Here is a 20,583-nt window from a genome sequence, read left to right as displayed (position 1 = left end):
TACTATAGTATAGGTTTGGTCATTAATCTGACCTACAAATATTATGTTTCTGCCCCCTTCATCAATAGTTACCGAAACAGGTACTACTTTAATATCCTTGCGGAATGCTAATAGTACCCCCCTTTTTTTGTTGTTGATTGTACTATGGAATATAGTTGGGTAGTCGGAGGATAAACAATATTCAGTATCATTATTTAGTAAGTGAGTTTCTTGCGCCATGAGGATATGGATTCCTTGTGATTTTGCATCTGACCACATTAGTCTCCGTTTAAAGGCAGAGTTTAGACCCCGTACATTGATTGATTGAAACTTTAGGGAAGCATCATGGGCCATCTCGATCATAGTGTAGGTTTGATGTTAGTATATAGTGGTCTAAATAACAGGATTCTATATATAGTTTAGCAATATTTTGCATTTCATTACAAAATTGTGAGATGAGGTACCAGTTGAACAACAACATATAAACAGCACATGAACGATAACATAAAAACTTTAGTAAAGTAAGTGTAGAAATAAGTTCAACTTCTACATCATTTATCGGGGCAACGCAATAGCAGTATTGCATAGTGCTTAAACACATATTGTATAGGCTGGTAGTAAACAGTAGTGGCCTGGTTCGGCTCCATGTTTCTTATGTGCTTGATCAAGGAGCTTTTGGGGAGGAGAAGGGATTCTTCTGTTGAGAGGTGGGTTCAGTGTTGATGGTCATATTTCCTTGTATCTGGATTTTCAGCTGTTTGAGGAGGGTCATACCAGACTCTGGTGTAGTGATGTTATATTGCTTGCTGTGTACTGAGAAAATCAGCTTGGTGGGGAATCCCCATTTGTAGATGATTTGAGCATCTCTCAGGGCTTTTGAGAGAGGTTTTAGTGCTCTCCTGTTCTGCAGAGTGATTTGGGAAAGATCTGAGTAGAGTGAGATTTTAGAAAAGGGGTCTGGCAATGTGCCATTTTTTCTTAAAGCTATCATTAAGTTCTCTTTTATTTGATAAAATAGGAAACGGACAATGACATCTCTAGGTATGTTTTCTGGGAGATGTGCGGGTTTTTGTAGGCGATGGACTCTGTCTATAGTGAGCTCAATCATTGTTGCTTAAGGCAGTGCTGCTTTTGCCAGAGATGTAACATAACCTCTCAGTTCTCCAGATGAGATGGATTCTGGAATTCCTCTTAGTTTAAGATTATTGCATCTGGAACAGTCCTCCAGGTCTGATGCTTTAGTTTTAAGCCATTTGATGTCATTGGTGTTCTGCTCTGAGGTGTCTACCATAAGGTTATGCTGTCTCACTATATCAGTAATCTTATTTTCTGTTAAATCGACTCTGTGACCTAAATCATCAATGTCCTTCTGCAGTGATGTGTGAATGGTTGATAGATCTGCCATGAGTGCTGATCTGAAGGATAAGAGGAGTTCTTTGATGTACTCCTGTGAGGCTGGCTGATCTGTCGCTGGGAATGCTGAGATGTCGGAGGAGGCTGCTACAGTGCCTGAGGGAGAGTGCGTGTTCAGGCCTACCTTGTTTGTGCTGTGGGCGCCGTCATCCAGGCGGAGGCGTGAACTTGCAGGGCTGTTGGACGGTGATACCTCCGTGCAGTGTTCCGGAGGTAACGCGGAGAGGTTGTAGGAGTCGTCACCTTCTACGGAATCACTGCATCTGCTTCCCCTTGTGTTGTCCGGGCGCACCGGGAGCTGATTCTGAGATGGAGGAGCGGCGCCATCTTGGTTCCTCCTCGTGGAGCGCTGCGGGCACTCCGTGAAGAAATCTGTGAGTTTCTTTGGTTTTAGGGCGTCCTGTTTCCTCTTGTTGGAGGAGCCTGTGTCGGTGTCCATTCCCTCCTGCATTTTCGCCGATCTGCTAGAGATTTGCACTGCTTTGGGCCGTTTTAGAAGGAGCCGAACCGGGAGCTCAGGCTTCACACCACCTTCCTGGTCTCCGCCGTGGCCACGCCCCAGTATGTGTGTTTCTTAGTTATGACTGATTAAATTTTCAGGTAATACAGGGATGGATTTCTGCAAAGGTTACACAGATCATGGCATGGGGTATGTTGTAGCAGGAACTGTATGTGGAAAAGAGGGTTACTATACACATGGGCATGATGAGAAACTTACAGTGGTGTGAAAAACTATTTGCCCCTTCCTGATTTCTTATTTTTTTGCATGTTTATCACACTTAAATGTTTCTGCTCATTAAAAACCATTAACTATTAGTCAAAGATAACATAATTGAACACAAAATGCAGTTTTAAATGATGGTTTTTATTATTTAGTGAGAAAAAAAACCTCAAAACCTACATGGCCCTGTGTGAAAAAGAAATTGCCCCCTGAACCTAATAACTGGTTGGACCACCCTTAGCAGCAATAACTGCAATCAAGCATTTGCGATAACTTGCAATGAGTCTTTTACAGTGCTCTGGAGGAATTTTGGCCCACTCATCTTTGCAGAATTGTTGTCATTCAGCTTTATTTGAGGGTTTTCTAGCATGAACCGCCTTTTTAAGGTCATGCCACAACATCTGAATAGTATTCAGGTCAGGACTTTGACTAGGCCACTCTAAAGTCTTCATTTTGTTTTTCTTCAGCTATTCAGAGGTGGATTTGCTGGTGTGTTTTGGGTCATTGTCCTGCTGCAGCACCCAAGATCGCTTCAGCTTGAGTTGACGAACAGATGGCCGGACATTCTCCTTCAGGATTTTTATGGTAGACAGTAGAATTCATGGTTCCATCTATCACAGCAAGCCTTCCAGGTCGTAAAGCAGCAAAACAACCCCAGACCATCACACTACCACCACCATATTTTACTGTTGGTATGATGTTCTTTTGCTGAAATGCTGTGTTTCTTCTACGCCAGATGTAACACGGGACACGCACCTTCCAAAAAGTTTAACTTTTGTCTTGTAGGTCCACAAGGTATTTTCCCAAAAGTCTTGGCAATCATTGAGATGTTTTTAAGCAAAATTGAGACGAGCCTTAATGTTCTTTTTGCTTAAAAGTGGTTTGCGCCTTGGATATCTGCCATGCAGGCCTTTTTGCCCAGTCTCTTTCTTATGGTGGAGTCGTTAACACTGACCTTAATTGAGGCAAGTGAGGCCTGCAGTTATTTAGATGTTGTCCTGGGGTCTTTTGTGAGCTCTCGGATGAGTTTTGTCTGCGCTCTTGGGGTAATTTTGGTCTGCCGGCCACTCCTGGGAAGGTTCATCACTGTTCCATGTTTTTGCCATTGGTGGATAATGGCTCTCACTGTGGTTCGCTGGAGTCCCGAAGCTTTAGGAATGGCTTTATAACCTTTACCAGACTGATAGATCTCAATTACAGTACTTTTGTTCTCATGTGTTATTGAATTTCTTTGTATCTTGGCATGTCTAGCTTTTGAGGTGCTTTTGATCTACTACTCTGTGTCCGATAGCTCCAATTTAAGTGATTTCTTGATTGAAACAGGTGTGGCAGTAATCAGGCCCGGGGGTGACTACAGAAATTGAACTCAGGTGTGATAAACCACAGTTAAGTTATTTTTTAACAAGGGGGGCAATCACTTTTTCACACAGGGCCATGTAGATTTGGAGGTTTTTTTTCTCACTAAATAATAAAAATCGTTATTTAAAACTGCATGTGTTCAATTATGTTATCTTTGACTAATAGTTAACGGTTTTTGATGAGCAGAAACATTTAAGTGTGACAAACATGCAAAAGAATAAGAAATCAGGAAGGGGGCAAATAGTTTTTCACACCACTGTATGTCCCATGGTTCAGAATTGATTAGGATTTCTGAATATGTAAAGACAAAAGAAAAAATTGAGGGCTCCAATAATGTATTATTGATAAAAATTGGATAATGACTTGAAGATCAATGGTATACTTACAAGTATGGGTTGCCAGAGTTAGGCAACCACTAGTAGCGCTTGGGGGGATACAAGCCTGTCCCCGCTCAGGCTAAAAAGTCACTCTCCATAGACAGGAAAAGGGTGATCACACCCATCCACTCCAACAACTCTGCAATGCGTTTCACGGGTCAAAAACCCGCTTCCTCCGGCAAGGTACAATAAGGAGCAGCTGAACAATGTCAAAACCCAGAGGCATTACACACACTTTTGACATTGTTCAGCTGCTCCTTATTGTATCTTGCCTGGGGAAGTGGGCTTTAGACCCATGAAACACGTTGCAGAATTGTTGGAGTAAGAATAATTTTTTTTTTTTATGATACACTACTGTCATGTCTTCCTTGGGGAGGTAAGTCTACTAATACCCCCCCCCCCCCCCCCCCCCCATTTTATACTGTTTTAACACATTTTATTCTGCTTGGCGCCTCAGTAAATTTTTGAGGATTTCTGAATAGACTAGAAAGTCAGGCAGCGACAGTGCTGAATCACGACAGTGAAAACACAGGATGTACACTGATGGACAGTGTGTGACAACACCAAATTGTCCACTGACTTACCTCTAATCTGTCTGGCTTCCTAGCTACCCCACTCCCCCAACTCCAGGTTATGATGTGAATACTTGCATCTAATTGGTGTAATGGTGCTTTTTTTATACTTCAATATCAGAAATGCCTTGTTGGTAACCTAATATCGATCTTATGTGTTTTATGTGTTCTATGTGTTATGCCAATATTTTAAAGGGGAATGCCACCATTTCTGAGCCAATGTGTACTTTAAAGTGATTCCTTAACCCCCCCCCCACACACACACACACACACAAACACACACACACACACACACACACACACACACACACACACACACACACACACACCTCACCACCACCATTGTTTAAAGTTTCTGGACATATGTGCAAGTGTAAATTAGCCTGAAACTGGAATTGCAGCCATAACAGCAAGCAAAGCCAAAATAATACATTCATTCTCAATTTACAGTGTTCTCAGGGGTAAAATGTACACATATGCACAGTAAGAAATAACATTATTGTAACTTTTCTAACAAAAAAACATCACTTCTGAGAACACAACAAACACATACAAACACAATTATGTGGTGACATTTGAGACCCATTTGTCACCTACTGTCATATTAAAAGTGCAATTCTACTCTTAAAACGGATATAGTTCTGTGTTTATTCAGTGTTATCCATTTTAAGAGTAAAATTGGTAGTAGAATTGTTTATTAATAGATTTTATTTTAATACCTGGCTGTCAAGTCCAAGGAAAATAAGCATCATGAAAAACAAACCTGCCCACAATGGGGCCAAAGGCATCATGGTAACAGCTTTTGGGTAAGCAATAAATGCAAGGCCAGGACCTGAAAAACATAGACAATAGTTATCTCAATAAGAGTGGATGATTTCAACAAATTAAATCAAATCTGTCACAAACCTGAGCAAGAAGGACAAAACATAAATTAAAAAATAAATAATCATGGCACAGTGGCATAGTGGATAGCACTCTTGACTTGCAGCACTGTGTCCCTGGTCTGAATTTCCCCCATGGCACTATCTTCACACATTTTTAATGTTGTTGTCCTCGTGTCTGCATAGGTCACATCCCAAAATCATACAGATATGTGAATTGGCTTCCCCTAAATTGGCCCTAGACTATGATGGAAATATGACTCTGGTAGGGATAAAAATTGTTTACCCTTTTGAGGGACAGTTAGTGACAAGACTATATACTCTGTAAAGCTGCCAGTGCTATATTTAGGTGGACCCCTACTTACAATCAGGTTTAACTCTGGGAGATTGTTTGTAAGCTGAATTTGCTTGTAAGTTGAGCCCTATGTTATAGATAGGGAAATATGGATATGTGCTTTATTTTTGGACAACTCTGCATTTGGACATATAGTGTAAACTATGTTTTTGGTTGTTTTCAATGAGTTTTGAAAGCATTTTAAACTACTTATAACAATGTGTACAATACTTTAACATTTAACAACAAAAAATATGTAATGAAAAGCAGTATTATATATTTTGGCCTTGATTCACAAAAGAATGCTAACTTAGCATGCCTAAAAGCCCCTTAGCACGCCTAAAGACCTTTAAGACAAGCAAAGTTTTGTGTGCAAAGTTAGCACACGCAAAGTTTAGCGCTGCATGGTGCGCACAAAACGTTGCACCCGGTGCCCCTAAAACGTTGCACCGGGTGCGCCCGAAACGTCTCATGGTGCAACGTTTTAGGGGCACCCGGTGTGACGTTTTGTGCGCACTGTGCAGCGCTAAACTTTGTGCACGATTAATAAAAGCTTTGGGCATGCTAACTGCTTAGCACCCTTGTTAGCACGCCCAAAGCTTTCAGGCATGCTAACTTAGTTAGCACCCTTTTGTGAATCAAGCCCTTTGTATAAAATACATCTCTGATTGTATCTCTGAGACATTGTAACCTGAGTTGATTGTAAGCAGGGGACTGTCTGGAAATAATCCTAATAATATAATAATAATAATCTGAAATTATCTTGAAAAACAAAACAAACAAAAAAACAGCATGTTAAAACAATTACTACAAGCTACCAAAGAAAGCTTTGGGGTAAAAAACAGCTGAGATCTCAAGCATCACTATCAATTATCATAGACTATGAACTATCTGATGTCCTTGCAGATTATGTGCTGCATTGGTAAAGCCACAACACATAAGTGTAGATGGGCTCACATTTTTTAGGCAAAATAATGGCTAATTTTAGAGAGGAAATACTGGCTAATTATGCAGGTGAAGAGCTAGCTAAGTGTGTGTGTGTGTGTGTGTGTGTGTGTGTATGTGTTTGGAACAGTGGCTAGTTTAGTTGGGGAAAGGCTGGCTAATTTTAAGGGGGAAATGCTGGCTAATTTTGTGAGGAGGTCCAGTAGCTTTGCCCATTAAGGGACCCAGAAATTTCAGATCGCAGCCCTGAGTCTGTACTAGGTGCAAAAATTGTGTGCTGTGCCCATATTGTTTGATAGTAGAGAACTACTATCACGCTCGGTTCAGGTTGTAGTCACAGAGGATCAGATAAATCGTACTCAAAACGTAAGCTAGGGTCATACACAAGAAATCAGATGGCTGCAGTACAAAGGGCTAAGACGGAGGCTAGGTCGATAACAGGCTAGGGTCATACACGAAAATATCAGATGACTGCAGTACAAAGGGCTAAGACTAAGGCTAGGTCGATAACAGGCTAGAGTCATACACGGGTAGTCAGATGGCTGAGTCACAATAGGCTGAGACAGAGTCGAGGTCAAGGGGTAGCAAGAGTCATACAAAGTATATCAATAAAATAACAAACACTAGTCTAAAGGATAGATATATATCGCAAATGTAGCCTCTGGACACTCCAACCTAGGTTTATCAGGATAATTATTATGACATTCCTGGAGCAATTCATACACGTGCACCTGCCGTGCCGGAACTTAACATCTTTCCTCAGGACCATACCCCTTCCAATCAATGAAATACTGTAAAGAATTACGTACTTTACGGGAGTCAAGAATTCTTTCGATCTCTTACTCTGGTTCCCCATCAATGATGACTGGAGGTGGTGAAGAACCAGCCTGACATGTGTTAACAGCAGGTTTCAACAAAGATACATGGAAATAATTAACCCCACATATAGAATGAGGTAGGGTTACTCTATAAGTTACATCATTGATCTTTTCTGCCACTGGATAAGGCCCAATGTATCTGGGGCCCAACTTGGAAGAAGGTTGTCGTAAAGAAATGTTGCGAGTAGATACCCAAACTAAGTTACCAGGAGAAAATTCAAACTCAGGAGACCAATGTCTATCAGAAAATACTTTCTGTTGTCTGACTGCATCTTTTACATTTCTGTACCTGATCCCACAAAGACACCATGTGCGACATCCAGTCTTCCAAAAGTGGAAACCTAGATGCTGGACTGGAAAGAGACGAGAACTTGGGGTTCTGACCTGTGACAATTTGAAAAGGGGACACGTTGGTTGATGAACTGACAAGATTATTGAATGCAAACTCTGCAAAAGGTAAAAACTCGGACCATTGTTCCTGACAATCGGACACAAAACATCAGAGATATTGCTCGAGGGATTCATTTGTTCTCTCTGTCTAGCCATTAGTTTCTGGATGAAACCCAGGGGAAAATGACAAAGATATTCCGAGACATGAACAATAAGCTCACCAAAATTGTGAAATAAACTTCTCTGTCAGAGACAATGTTGTCAGGAATACCATGCAATCAAGATGTGTTTAATAAATAAATCGGCTAGACATTTGGCAGAAGGTAATTTACTCAAAGAAACAAAATGATCCATCTTGGCAAATCTATCAACCACAACCCAAATTACAGAATTTCCCTCAAAGCATGGCAAGTCCACAATAAAATCCATGGAGATATGGGTCCATGGTTTATCAGGAATAGGAAGTGGCTGAAGAGTACCTCTGGGAGGAGCATGAGAAGTTTTGTTTCGGGCACAGACTGGACAAGATTTGACAAAGACCTTACAATCAGTCCTCAGAGACAGCCACCAGACATGACGGGACAACAAATTTAAAGTTTTACTTTCATCAGGGTGTAATGTAATAAATGTCAGAATGTAAATCAGGGATATAAAAGATTTTACAATGGGCAAAAACTGACTAAATCATTTATACATAATTATTGTAAAAATGAAGCACTTTTTTATTACATTATTTTCACTGGTGTTCCTCTTTAAGTCTAATTTAGAGAACACTTGAGCCCCTGTTACTTGAGCAAACAAATCATCTATGAGTGGCAATGGATATTTATTTTTCAATGTTATCTTGTTTAGACCCCTATAATCTATACAGGGATGTAATCCTCCATTCTTCTGTACAAAAAAGAACTGAGCTCCAGCAGGAGAAGAAGGAGGACGGATGAAGCCCTTGTTCAGATTCTCCTTAATGTACTCCCCTTCATAGTCAGAGTTTCTGGGCCTGAGAGGTTATACAAATGCCCTTGTGGAGGCATCATACCAGGCAGCAGGTCTATAGGGCAATCATAAGACCTGTGAGGAGGGAGTTTATCTGCAGCCTGCGGGGAGAAAACCTCCAAAAATTCTGAATAACAATCTTTATTTCAGTGGTTGGCAAAGGCAGGAATTTAAGACAATGTTTTTCACAAAAACAGCGACCAGTTAGTCAATTGACCAGTACACCAATCGATGTGCGGATTGTGTATCTGTAGCCATGGAAGACCCAGAACCAAAGGACTGGACGGCATTCTGAGCAGGTAGAGCTGCATTTTTTCAAGATGCAATGCTCCTACCTGCAAAGAAATCTTAGGCGTGATGGAAATAGGTCGGTTGGCCTGAAGAGGTGAGTCATCAATGGCTGTCACATAAATTTTGTCTTGCATAGACAAGGCGGGAATACCGAGCTCAGCAGCCAAAGAGGAATCAAGGAAATTACCTGCTGCCCCAGAATCAATGAATGCCTGACAATGAAACATTTTGTTATTCCAATATAGCGTTACCGGTAACAATATATTTTTTTACTTTCAGGGGAAGGATCAGATCGCCCAAGTAAGGTTCCCTAGCCTCACTTAGGCGCTAGAATTTTCCAGACTTTTCTTTGCAGGACAGTCTTTTGCAAAATGCCGTTTAACCCCACAATACAGACTTAAACCTTCACTGCGCCGTCTGAGTTTTTCTGAAGTGCATAGGTTCTTCTCCTGAATGTGAACTATTACTGCCAGAGGAAGTAAACGCCACTGGAAGTAAGTGAGCTTTACCCTGGCGTCGATGTCTGACCCACCTGTCCATTTAAATAGCTAGAGTTATGGAGTCCTCTAAAGTCTTAGGATCAGGATGACTGACCAGGGTATCATTGATCGTGTCAGACAGACCAGATAGAAATTGGTCTAATAGAGCTGCCTGACCCCAATTAGTAGAAACTGACCACCGTCGAAATTCAGCAGAGTATTCTTCCGCTAAACGACGAGCCTGTCGTAATTCTCTCAATTTACGAACTGCCGTAGCAGTAATATCAGGATCTGAATATATAATAGACATGGCTTCAAAAAAGCTTTTCACTGAAGAAAGGGCTTCATGTTCAGGAGGTAGACCCTAAGCCCAAGTCTGTGGATCTCCATGTAACAAGGACTTGATCAAAGATACTCTCTGTGACTCAGACTCTGAGGACCTATGCTGAACTTCAAAATATGTCAAGCAACTGTTCATAAAGTTACTAAAACTTGCCCGAGAACCTGAAAATTTCTCGGGAAGAGGCATCTTGGGTTACATGTGAGCATGGAATAAAGGAGCAGGAGGAGACGCAGGTTGTTCGTTAGGAGCTGGAGAAGACCCAGCAGGGTAAGATGCATTAACGAACTGATTCAGCTGTTCCTGCTGAGCCACCACTGTCTGATTAAGCTGATTCACAGCCCCTGTGAAGAGCATAACCTGACATTGCAACTCCTCCATAGTATAATATAATGGCCCGTGATAATATATCACGCTCAGTTCAGTTTGTATTCACAGAGTATCAGATAAATCGTAGTCAAAACATAAGCTAGGGTCATACACGAGATATCAGATTGCTGCAGTACAAAGGGCTAAGACTAAGGCTAGGTCGATAACAGGCTAGGTTCATACACGGGTAGTCAGATGGCTGAGGTACAATAGGCTGAGACAGAGTCGAGGTCAAGGAGTAGCAGGAGTCATACACAGTATATCAATAAAATAACAAACACTAGTCTAAAGGATAGATATATATCGCAAACACTGCATATATATCTATCAGTGCAACTAGACTAATAACATACAATAATACAATAATTTTCACATAGAGACAGAGTGCCCAGCACCAGCGTACTGATTGCTATCACGGGCATTGAGTAAAAGTGAGACAGGGGTTTAAATCCTGTAAACCCCGCCCAGGACCGGCCCAACCCAGAGCAAGCAATCATGACACTAAATCCTCCGACGTCGGAGCGTATAAGAGCTGCTCTGAACCCCGCGTGCCCGCCCAGGGACACAGGGGAAGCGCGCACTCCCATTTACCACCGCAGGGATGCCGGGGATGCTGCCGGATGAGGAAGGTCGCGGCCGCGCACCTCTCTCTGAGCCACCACCGCTGGAACTGCTAACAGGTGAGTTCCTTACAACTACATAATTCAACTATAATATCCAATGGAAGATTACTAACTGACTATTTAATAGCCACACATCCACACAATGTCTTGAAAAAACTTATATATTACGTCCAGATTAATGACACACCATACATAAATACATTTTCTCTTTGGAAGGCGTATGAAGAATATATTAGAGGAATATGTATCACACTAAAGGCTAAAGACATAAAAGATTATAGATGCATGGTTTGCTCATTGCACAAAAGTCACTCATCTACAGAGCTTCTGAGGAATGGACACCTTCTGAGCCCTCATGAACAACATCTAATGCTGCTGTTATACACCTATGGGGAACAACAAGCATACTAAATCACATTCCAACCAGAAACAGAACCAGAATACCCAAACAGGGAAATGTCTCCATCCTTTGACAAGATAGAGCTCTGTCAGTGCAAGACCCAAGAAAACACCCAAACAGTCTAATAAGAAGTGCAAGCCAGAGCCCTTGGGAGAAGCAAACTGGACAGAGATCATCAGGTCAGTCCAACCCTGTCCATTCAGAGAGTGCAAAATTTGTTGTATTTTTTAAGGTCAACTCACACAATTATATTAGCACCTTACCTACCAAAGATGACCTAGAACAGTGATCTGCAAACTTGGCTCTCCAGCTGTTAAGAAACTACAAGTCCCACAATGCATTGCGAGAGTCTGACAGCCACAGTCATAATTCATAAATGCAAATGCATTGTGGGACTTCTAGTTCCTTAACAGCTGGAGAGCCAAGTTTGCAGATCACTGACCTAGAAAAATATGTAAGCAGGATCGAGGCCACTTATCACAGGGAGCTGGAGGAAAAATCTGCCATATTGGGCAAAGGTTTGAGGACATTGAAAGAGGGTTAGACAGTGGCGTAGCAATAGGGGTTGCAGAGGTAGTGACCACATCGGGGCCCTTGGGTCAGCGGGCCCCGAGAGGCCCTCCCTCAAGCACAATATAAGCTCTCTATTGGCCCTGTGCTGGTAATAATCACTTCTATTGATGCTTCAAATAGTAGTTAGTAATCATTAACAAACTACTACACGGGTTCCCGACTGCCTGTCCTCTATTTCCTCTTTCATGTCCTCTCGCTTCTTAAAACTTAATATGAATAAAACTGAACTAATAGTCTTTCCACCATTCCTGTCCACTACTTTGCCTGATATTACAATAAATGTTAACAACACGTCTATAACATCAGTTTCCAAAGCACGGTGCTTGGGGGTAATATTTGATTCTTCTCTCTCATTTACTCCTCACATTAACTCCCTAACCAGCTCCTGCCATTTCCAACTGAAAAACATAGCACGTATCCGACCTTTTCTCTCCCATGACACAACCAAAATGTTAGTACATGTTCTTATTATATCTTGATTGGACTATTGCAATATATTGCTTGGTGGACTTCCAACTAACCGACTAGCACCGCTCAATTCTGTACTGAACTCTGCTGCTCGACTCATTCAACTCTCCTCTCGCTCTACCTCTGCTGACCCTCTCTGTCAAGCTGTTCACTTGCTACCAATTAATGAGAGGATTCAGTTCAAACTCTTAACCCTAACCTACAAAGCTCTCCACAATCTCTCTCCCCTGTACATCTCCTCACTAGTCTCCAGATACCAACCCAACCGCAATCCCAGATCTGCACACAAGCTTCTTCTATTCTCTTCTACAATTACCTCCTCACATTCACGTGTACAAGACTTCTCACGTGTCTCACCCCTCTTCTGGAATGCCCTTCCACAACACCTCCGGCACTCACACTCCTTTGAAATCTTTAAACGCTCCCTCAAAACCCACCTTTTCCGACAATCATATTCTCTCGCTTAGGCCATGCACCCACTAAATAAACTAATTACGCACTGCCTGTACATATACTGTATACTTCCCCACCTCTTGTTTCCACCCCATTCCTTTAGATTGTAAGCTTGCAAGGGCAGGGCTCTCACCCTTTTGTGTCATGGAATGTTATTAATTTAATTGCTTGCACGCTGTTAGACATTTATACATTTTATTTATTTATTTATTTGTTGTATTTATAAAGCGCCAACATATTACGCAGCGCTGGACATTAATTTAGGTGGACATTAATTTTAGTCATCATGTTAAATCAAATTGTAATCAGCAGTGTTGCATCTTGTATCAGTGTTCATATTTGATGTATATCATTGTCTGTATCATTATGTATCCCTTGTTTGTTTTCTTACATTGTACAGCACCACAGAATATGTTGGCGCTTTATAAAAATATAATAATAATAATAATACTTGCACCTGACACCGTAAAAATCCTTGGCAGGTTTTGTTGCGCCATATCAATTGTTATGTATAGAGTGCTGGGGGGGGGGGGGGAGGGCATTTAAAACTTGCACTGGGGTCCATAGCTCCTTAGCTATGCCACTGGGGTTAGAAAAGCCTGAGCATGCTCATGCAGAGCAACATCAGATCATAAATGAGCAAACCTCTCAGATCTAGGTTCTCTATCTTAAAGCGAAATGGAATCCAGCATGTCTTCTTTGCTCTAAAATATTATTTACAGTCTTAAGCCTACTACCACAAAAAAAATTATATATATATATATATATATATATATATATATATATATATATATATAATAAAAATATAATAAAAAAAAATAAAAAATAAGGCAGCAGAATGGCATTCAAATGGTTAAACACAACACTTTCTTCTTCAGTGGAAAGCTTGTTGCTGAATCCTAAGAGGTGACAACGTTATCTTTTTTTTTTTTACATTACTTTGTCAGCTACAATTAGTAAACATTAGCAGCAGAGGTGAAACTGAACTGCACACATAGTAGATTCAGAGAGAGATGAAATGTGGTCACTAGATAGATTTTAATATAAAAATACAACAGCTATGCAATAAAATGCAAAGGCAGCTTTCAGAGCAGATCAACTGTATTTTTGCAACTTGTAATTTGTAAACAGACAATATTAATTACACAAACGCACAAACGCAAATATAGTAACTGTATGGGTAATGAAAAGTAGGAAAACACATTTTCATTGAATTTTATGTCAGAGTTTTATCCCATTTTTAGCTTGAGGATCAGGAAAACAGGCATAGACAAAATAACATACATGTCCCAAGCAGTGTTGCTCGGATACCCCCCAATCACTAATTTGATCCATGGGAGAATCGAAATCCAGATATGCTGTGATCATGATCCGGATTTGAATTGAAGTTTCGGATTCGACTTGGATTTGACTTTAACGTTAATAGCAAAGCCCCCATACAAGCAATAATCACCAAAATTGCATGGATTATAAAGGTGATCAGTGGCTGCAACTTAAATGTTGTTCAAAAAGATCTTATCGTTTTTGAGAAAATCGATTTTAAAGTTTCAAAGGAAGTTTCAAAGGAAAAAAGTATACATGTAAATGCGGTAAATAAATTAACTGTCATTTACCACATTTAAATGTATACTATTTTCCTTTGACTCTTTAACCACTTCAGCCTACAGGGCTGACATTTTTTTTGCATCTGGGCAACTTTCACCTCCCATTCATTTGCCAATAACTTTATTACTACTTGGCACAATGAATGGATCTATATCTTGTTTTTTTTCCGCCACCAATTAGGCTTTCTGTGGGTGATACATTTTGCTGAAAATTAATTTATTCTAAATCAATTTTAACAGGAATATTAAGAAAGAAATGAAAAAAAAATATTATTTCTCATCTTTTGGCCATTATAGTTTGAAATTCATACATGCTACCATAATTAAAACCCATGTACTTTATTTGCCAATTTGTCCCGCTTATTACACCATTTAAATTATGTCCCTATCACAATGTATGGCGCCAATATTTTATTTGGAAGTAAAGGTGCAATTTTTCAATTTGCGTCCACCACTATTTACAAGCCCATAATTTAAAAAAAATATATTAATACACTTCTTTGACATGCATATTTATAAAGTTTAGATCCATAGGTAACTATTTATGTTTTTTTTTATTTTTATTATTGTAAAATTTTTCTTTTTTTTTAATTAAACATTGTATGTGGGTAATTTTTGGTGTGGGAGGTAATCAGTTATTTTTTAATGTGAAAAAATGTTTGTGTAATGTAAAATGTATGTAGGTGTAGATTTACTATTTGGCCACAAGATGGCCACAGTCAAATAGTCCTGGGAGCGATCGAGCTCGCTCCCAGGAAGAAGATTGAAGCAGGGGAACTTTTTGAAATGCAGAAAATCTGCAGCGTCTGGAGAGACGCTGTCGGCTTTTCTCCAGGGGGTCCGATCAGTGAAAGGGATCTATAATCCCTTTAACTGTTCGCTGGGTTAACGGCCAGTAGCGGAAGCGCGCACGTGGGGGGGGGCGCGGGAGCATGCGCGACCCGCGGGAGTGCGTGCAGCCTAACTGGACGAAAAATTTTGTCCAGTTAGGCTGAAGTGGTTGATTTTCTAAAAAATTATAAGGTCTTTTTGGAAAAAAAAATTCCCCTTGTTTCCACTGTTCTGCTTAACATATCCTGCAAATTTGGTGTTTATATAATGTAAGGGGGCTTTGCTATTAACTGCTAAATTCTGCGTGTTTTGGCAGTTTTAATCCCGGCTATGATCACGGCTAAATCCATGATCACTAGCCGGATTTGGATCACGATCACAAGTGTATTCAGAACTGATTCTGTGATCACTATGCGATCACGGATTCGGATCACGATGTCGAGTAGTGAAAAAATGTTCGTGAATCGATTCGCGGCTATTATTCCAGCTCCTTGCAGTGTGTCAGATCCCCCAGTGTCCCTTTGTTGCTCCACTGCCAGCTCTGATATATCTCTCCAGGCTCCAGCCATACCTACTGCATTTTTGTGGTTCTCAAAAGAAAGAATGCACAGCAGGTGCGACTGGAGCTCCAGCAAAGTAAAAATCTATTTTTGTGTGCTAGCTCAGGTGTGCTTTAAGAAACTTGGTATGCGTACCCTCACTAGCTGAAGGGCCTGTACACGTTTAAGAAACATCTTGTGATCCCCAACTTATATAATATTTTTCCACTGTGAGCTCACTGTTCTTTTGCACCAATGCTGTGCATATTGCACTATATTTCTTCCTTTTCTAATAGACCACCACAGAGAAGTCTTGAAATATAAAATGTGTCCCTTTTTTGCCTGGAAAAAGCTCAGAATTGTCACTTAAAGGGACTGGAGTTCTGCAGGAGGTGGGGAGAGCAGCAGACTGACACTATAGAGATAAACACAGCCAGCTCTGACAAGCTGTTTGTCAGCAGCATGGCTGTGATTTATGAGGGATTGCAGAGTGCAGGGGGACCTTAGGGGGGTTTGGGATAGCAACAGAGGCTGGGCTGTACAGGCAGATCCAGCCTCTGTATGCAGATAATATTCTTTAAACCCACCTTGGGTTCTCTTTAATTATGCAATCGGTCTATAACTATAATAATCGCTTGTAATGCCATCGAGTCCAGGTACCTTACCCCTTGGCGTCTGCTTAATCGCTAATTTTAGTTCTTCCAGAGTAATAGGGGATTCTAGGGTCTGGACCTCTCCCTCTGACAGTCTGGGAAGGCCACTCCTCTCCAAAAATTCTATTATCTCCCTTCTTCTTTCCTCTATTCCATCTTCGGAGGCTGATGTCTTTAAGTTGTATAGTTTATTATAATATTCTTTAAATTCTCTAGCAATATCCTCTAACTTATGAAGGGTCTCCCTTCTTGTATTACCAATGCTTGAGATATAATTCTCTTTTTGTTGCTTCCTAATTGCTCTCACCAACATTGAGGTACATTTATTCCCATATTCATAAAATGTATGCTTACACCTCAGCGCCATACATTTAACCACATAGAAAAGGATACCCCTTAGCCTCTCCCTCTCTCTGTTTAATTCTTCCATAATACTCTCATCATTATCCTGTTTATGTTGCTGTTCCAATTTAGCTATATTATACAATGCAGTTCTAATCTCCCTATCTCTTTCCCTCTTTCTCCTCGCCCCCTCTTGTATAAAAATACCTCTAATATAGCACCCGTGTGCCTCCCAGACTGTCATATCCGAGCGTCCACTCCTACTGTTATTAAGAAAATAATTTTCCAATTCTACCTTAACTTTCTGTACCACTTCTTCATTCCTTAACAAGGCGTCATTCAGTCGCCATATCATAGGACCCCTCCCTTTCTCTCCCCACTCCAAACTCACCGATATCTGTGCATGGTCAGATAGCGTCATTAACCCAATATTTGGTGACTTTGAAATGGAAAGCAGGTCATGCAACACAAATATATAGTCTATTTTAGTGTATCTCTTCTGTACCTGTGAGTAAAAGGTGTACTCCCGAAGTTACATACGTGCCAAACATCCACCAATTGCAAATTATGCAATACTTTCTTACTCCTCCTTTGTATCCCCCTCGTGATTGTCGATTTTCCAACCGATGTATCCAATTTAGGATCTAGGGCTATATTTATATCCGCTCCAATAATAATTCCTCCTTTTGCGAAGGTTTCTAATTTTTTCATAAACTGTTCCAATGATCGTATCTGTCCTGTGTTTGGCGCGTAGTATGACCCCACTGTTATTGCCCTATTGTATAAATGTCCCTTTATTGTATTAACCACTTTACCCACCTCGGTACGAATTTCTCCGTCCCTTTTTTCCCCCCTAAAAAACCAAGGGACGGAAAAATCCGTACCTTCCGCGCTATCGCCGCTGTCCGCACTCCTGCCGCTCATGCACGCACTCCCGCCACTCGTGCATGCCGCCACCCGCTCGCCCGGAGATCAATGAATGGGAAAAGCCTTTCCCGTTCATTGATCTAAGCCCCCGCAATGATCCGCTGCTTCTATTAGAAACAGCGCGATCATTGTGATGTTCCCAGCCTCGTACTGCTTCCTGTAAGCGTCCTTCGGATGTAAACAAACTCACTGTGGCCATCTTGTGGCCAGATAGTAAAACCACACCCTAAAGCATTTTACATATACAAATACATTAGTTTTCCACAATAAATTAACTCATTACCTCCCACACTCCCCAATTTTTATTTTTTGTAATTAAAATATATATATATATATATACAATAAGAAAAAACATAAATAGTTACCTTAGGGACTGAACTTTTTAAATATTTATGTCAAGAGGGTATAACACTGTTACTTTATAAACTACGGGCTTGTAATTAGGGATGGATGCAAAACTGAAAAAACTGTAACGATTGCGGGATTATTTCCGTGGTCAGCACCCAAGATGCGCACTGACACTGCGGAAATCCTCCACAAGCATGTAATTTGATAGAACCCAGCTTGGGTGCAATGCACCTGTAGAGGGAGATTCCCACCGGCAGATGGAGCTGTGGAGTGCAGAGGAACACTGCCTCTGCACTGCCACAGATGCCAGTTGGGAATTGTACGAGTTGAAGCAATGCAGGGCAAGATAGCCCTTAAAGAGAGAGAGCACAGAGACAGAATGTATGTGTGTCCACCAATCTAGTCGCCACCCAGCGACGGTGAACACACAACAGCGGAAACGAAGTGGGAACGCAATTGCAAGAGTGGCGATTGCCAATAGTGACACAAGACCGAATCAGACAAAGCACAAGTGTAGCAAGAAAGACACAGCAAATAACAACGATCAGAACATCAAGGAAAATAAGAAACGCTAACTAAACGCGAACACCTCACTCATTCGCAACAGCGAACGTGTTTAAGACACGATCACCCAGGCACCCAGTGATAAGCGTGCCACCCTAACTACCCAAGTAACATAAACATGAATACAGAACGCGAACGCTTGCTAAACGGTTACCTCAGCGAGCCTACAGCAAGACATACTAACAGACCAGACAAAGAGAAGGAGTAGCCAGCAGCATCCGCAGCTCTTGCCTACACTCCCAGACAGAGCTCAGAAGGAACCACCGCTGCTAACGCTAGAGTGGATGCGATCCAGACAGACATCCAGATGGAGCAGCCAGTAGCAACCGCAGCTCTGGCCCACATTCCAAGACAGACAAAACGATTTCCTGTTGACTGTCACTGGTGACAAGACAATCGCAACAGAGAGACAGTACAAGGCAAAACAGATAATACAACCTGACTGCACTAGAAGGGATGCCTAGTGCAGTCCCAAGGAATTACTCTAAGATAATCTTAGCAAATAATAGCAAGGCTGATACTTCCAGGAGAGTAAGCAGGAACAAACCATCATGACCAGCAAGGGATTCTGGGAGGAAATGGTATTTATACTGCAAGCCATCAAAGGAAGCAGCTAAGCAATTTGCATGCCAAGTATATGCAAATTCCTCACCAGCAGAGCAACTCTGAAACTTGCAAAGCGAAGACAGGTCTCTTTTCCAGAGACCTGCAGCCCTCAGACCTAAAGAATAGACAAACAGCTGTCTATCCGTGCAGACAGCTGAGCAGATCATTACAGCACCTTTATTTCCAAATAAAATATTGGCGCCAATCATTGTGAAAGGGACATCATTTAAATGGTTTTATAATCGGGACAAATGGGCAAATACATTTCATGGGTTTTAATTACAGTAGCATGCATTATTTAAAAACTATAATGGCCGGAAACTGAAAAGTAATAATTTGTTCCCACATTTTTTCCTATTTTCCCATTAAAAGACATTTAGAATAAAATAATTCTTGGCATAATGTCCCACCTAAAGAAAGCCTAATTGGTGGCGAAAAAAACAAGATATAGTTTATTTCATTGTGATAAGTAATAATAAAGTTATAGACGAATGAATGGAAGGAGCACTGAAAGGTGAAAATTGCTCTGGTGTTCAAGGGGTAAAACCCCTCAGTGGTGAAGTGGTTAAATCTACCCTGTGGGTCCGCATACTCATCTTTCAATGTAAATGGAATATCTTTAGCCAACAAGATAGCCATTCCCTAGTCTTGGTAGCCTGCAGGCCACTCACATAGATCGTCTTATAGTATCTATCATACATTCTTGGCAACTTTGGGGTCTTAAAATGGGTTTCCTGCAGACACACAACACTTGCCATCTCCCTGTGGCAAAGTCTTAGTATGGCCGACCTCTTTTCGGGGGTATTGAGCCCTCTAACATTCAGTGACAACACCTTAACCTCCATCTTCTCTTTTCCTAAGCTCGTTCTAATGACTCAGACTGACCCTCCATGCATCTCTTATCCAAAGCCCTGGCCTATTTTCCATCCATCCATACACACATACTTCTACTTTAGTCCCTTTCATGCAACCTCCCCCGTTCGGGTTCTGGGCCCCAGCCCTTCCTCCCTTCCCCTTAAAAAGGAATTATTCCTGTGGGTACCACCCCTTGGTTACCTTGGTGGGTTGCATCACCTTATTGGGTACTAAACTACTATTTTTTGGGGCGAGGTCCATCTCCTCCCCCTCCCGGCTCTGACTACAGCAAGTAGTGCAAACACCCACAAGGAGGGAGAGGAGGTGGGGAGAGAAAAAAGCAAAAAAACAACTCCCCCCCCCCCCCCCCCACAAACATACTCTTATCTTTACCTTCTACATGGATGTGGAGGGGAGATTGCTCCCACCCTTCCTACTCCCGTCCACCTCTCACGCACCATTCGTAACCAAACTTT

The 20,583-nt window shown here is 41.3% G+C and overlaps 1 protein-coding gene across 8 annotated transcripts in view; it reads right to left on the bottom strand.

Annotated features, from left to right (window-relative positions):
- LOC137532765 (sodium- and chloride-dependent GABA transporter 3) overlaps positions 1 to 20,583 on the bottom strand; it is an 843,944-nt gene that overhangs the window by 156,007 nt on the left and 667,354 nt on the right. For all 8 annotated transcript variants that reach the window (XM_068253626.1, XM_068253628.1, XM_068253630.1 and 5 more), the window contains one exon: positions 5,141 to 5,253. In XM_068253626.1, the coding sequence (XP_068109727.1) occupies positions 5,141 to 5,253 (113 nt within the window). The remainder of the gene's footprint in view (positions 1 to 5,140; positions 5,254 to 20,583) is intronic.

Source organism: Hyperolius riggenbachi, chromosome 9 (assembly GCF_040937935.1).
Source record: "Hyperolius riggenbachi isolate aHypRig1 chromosome 9, aHypRig1.pri, whole genome shotgun sequence".
NCBI lineage: Eukaryota > Metazoa > Chordata > Amphibia > Anura > Hyperoliidae > Hyperolius > Hyperolius riggenbachi.
This window is presented reverse-complemented; position numbering and strand designations above follow the sequence as displayed.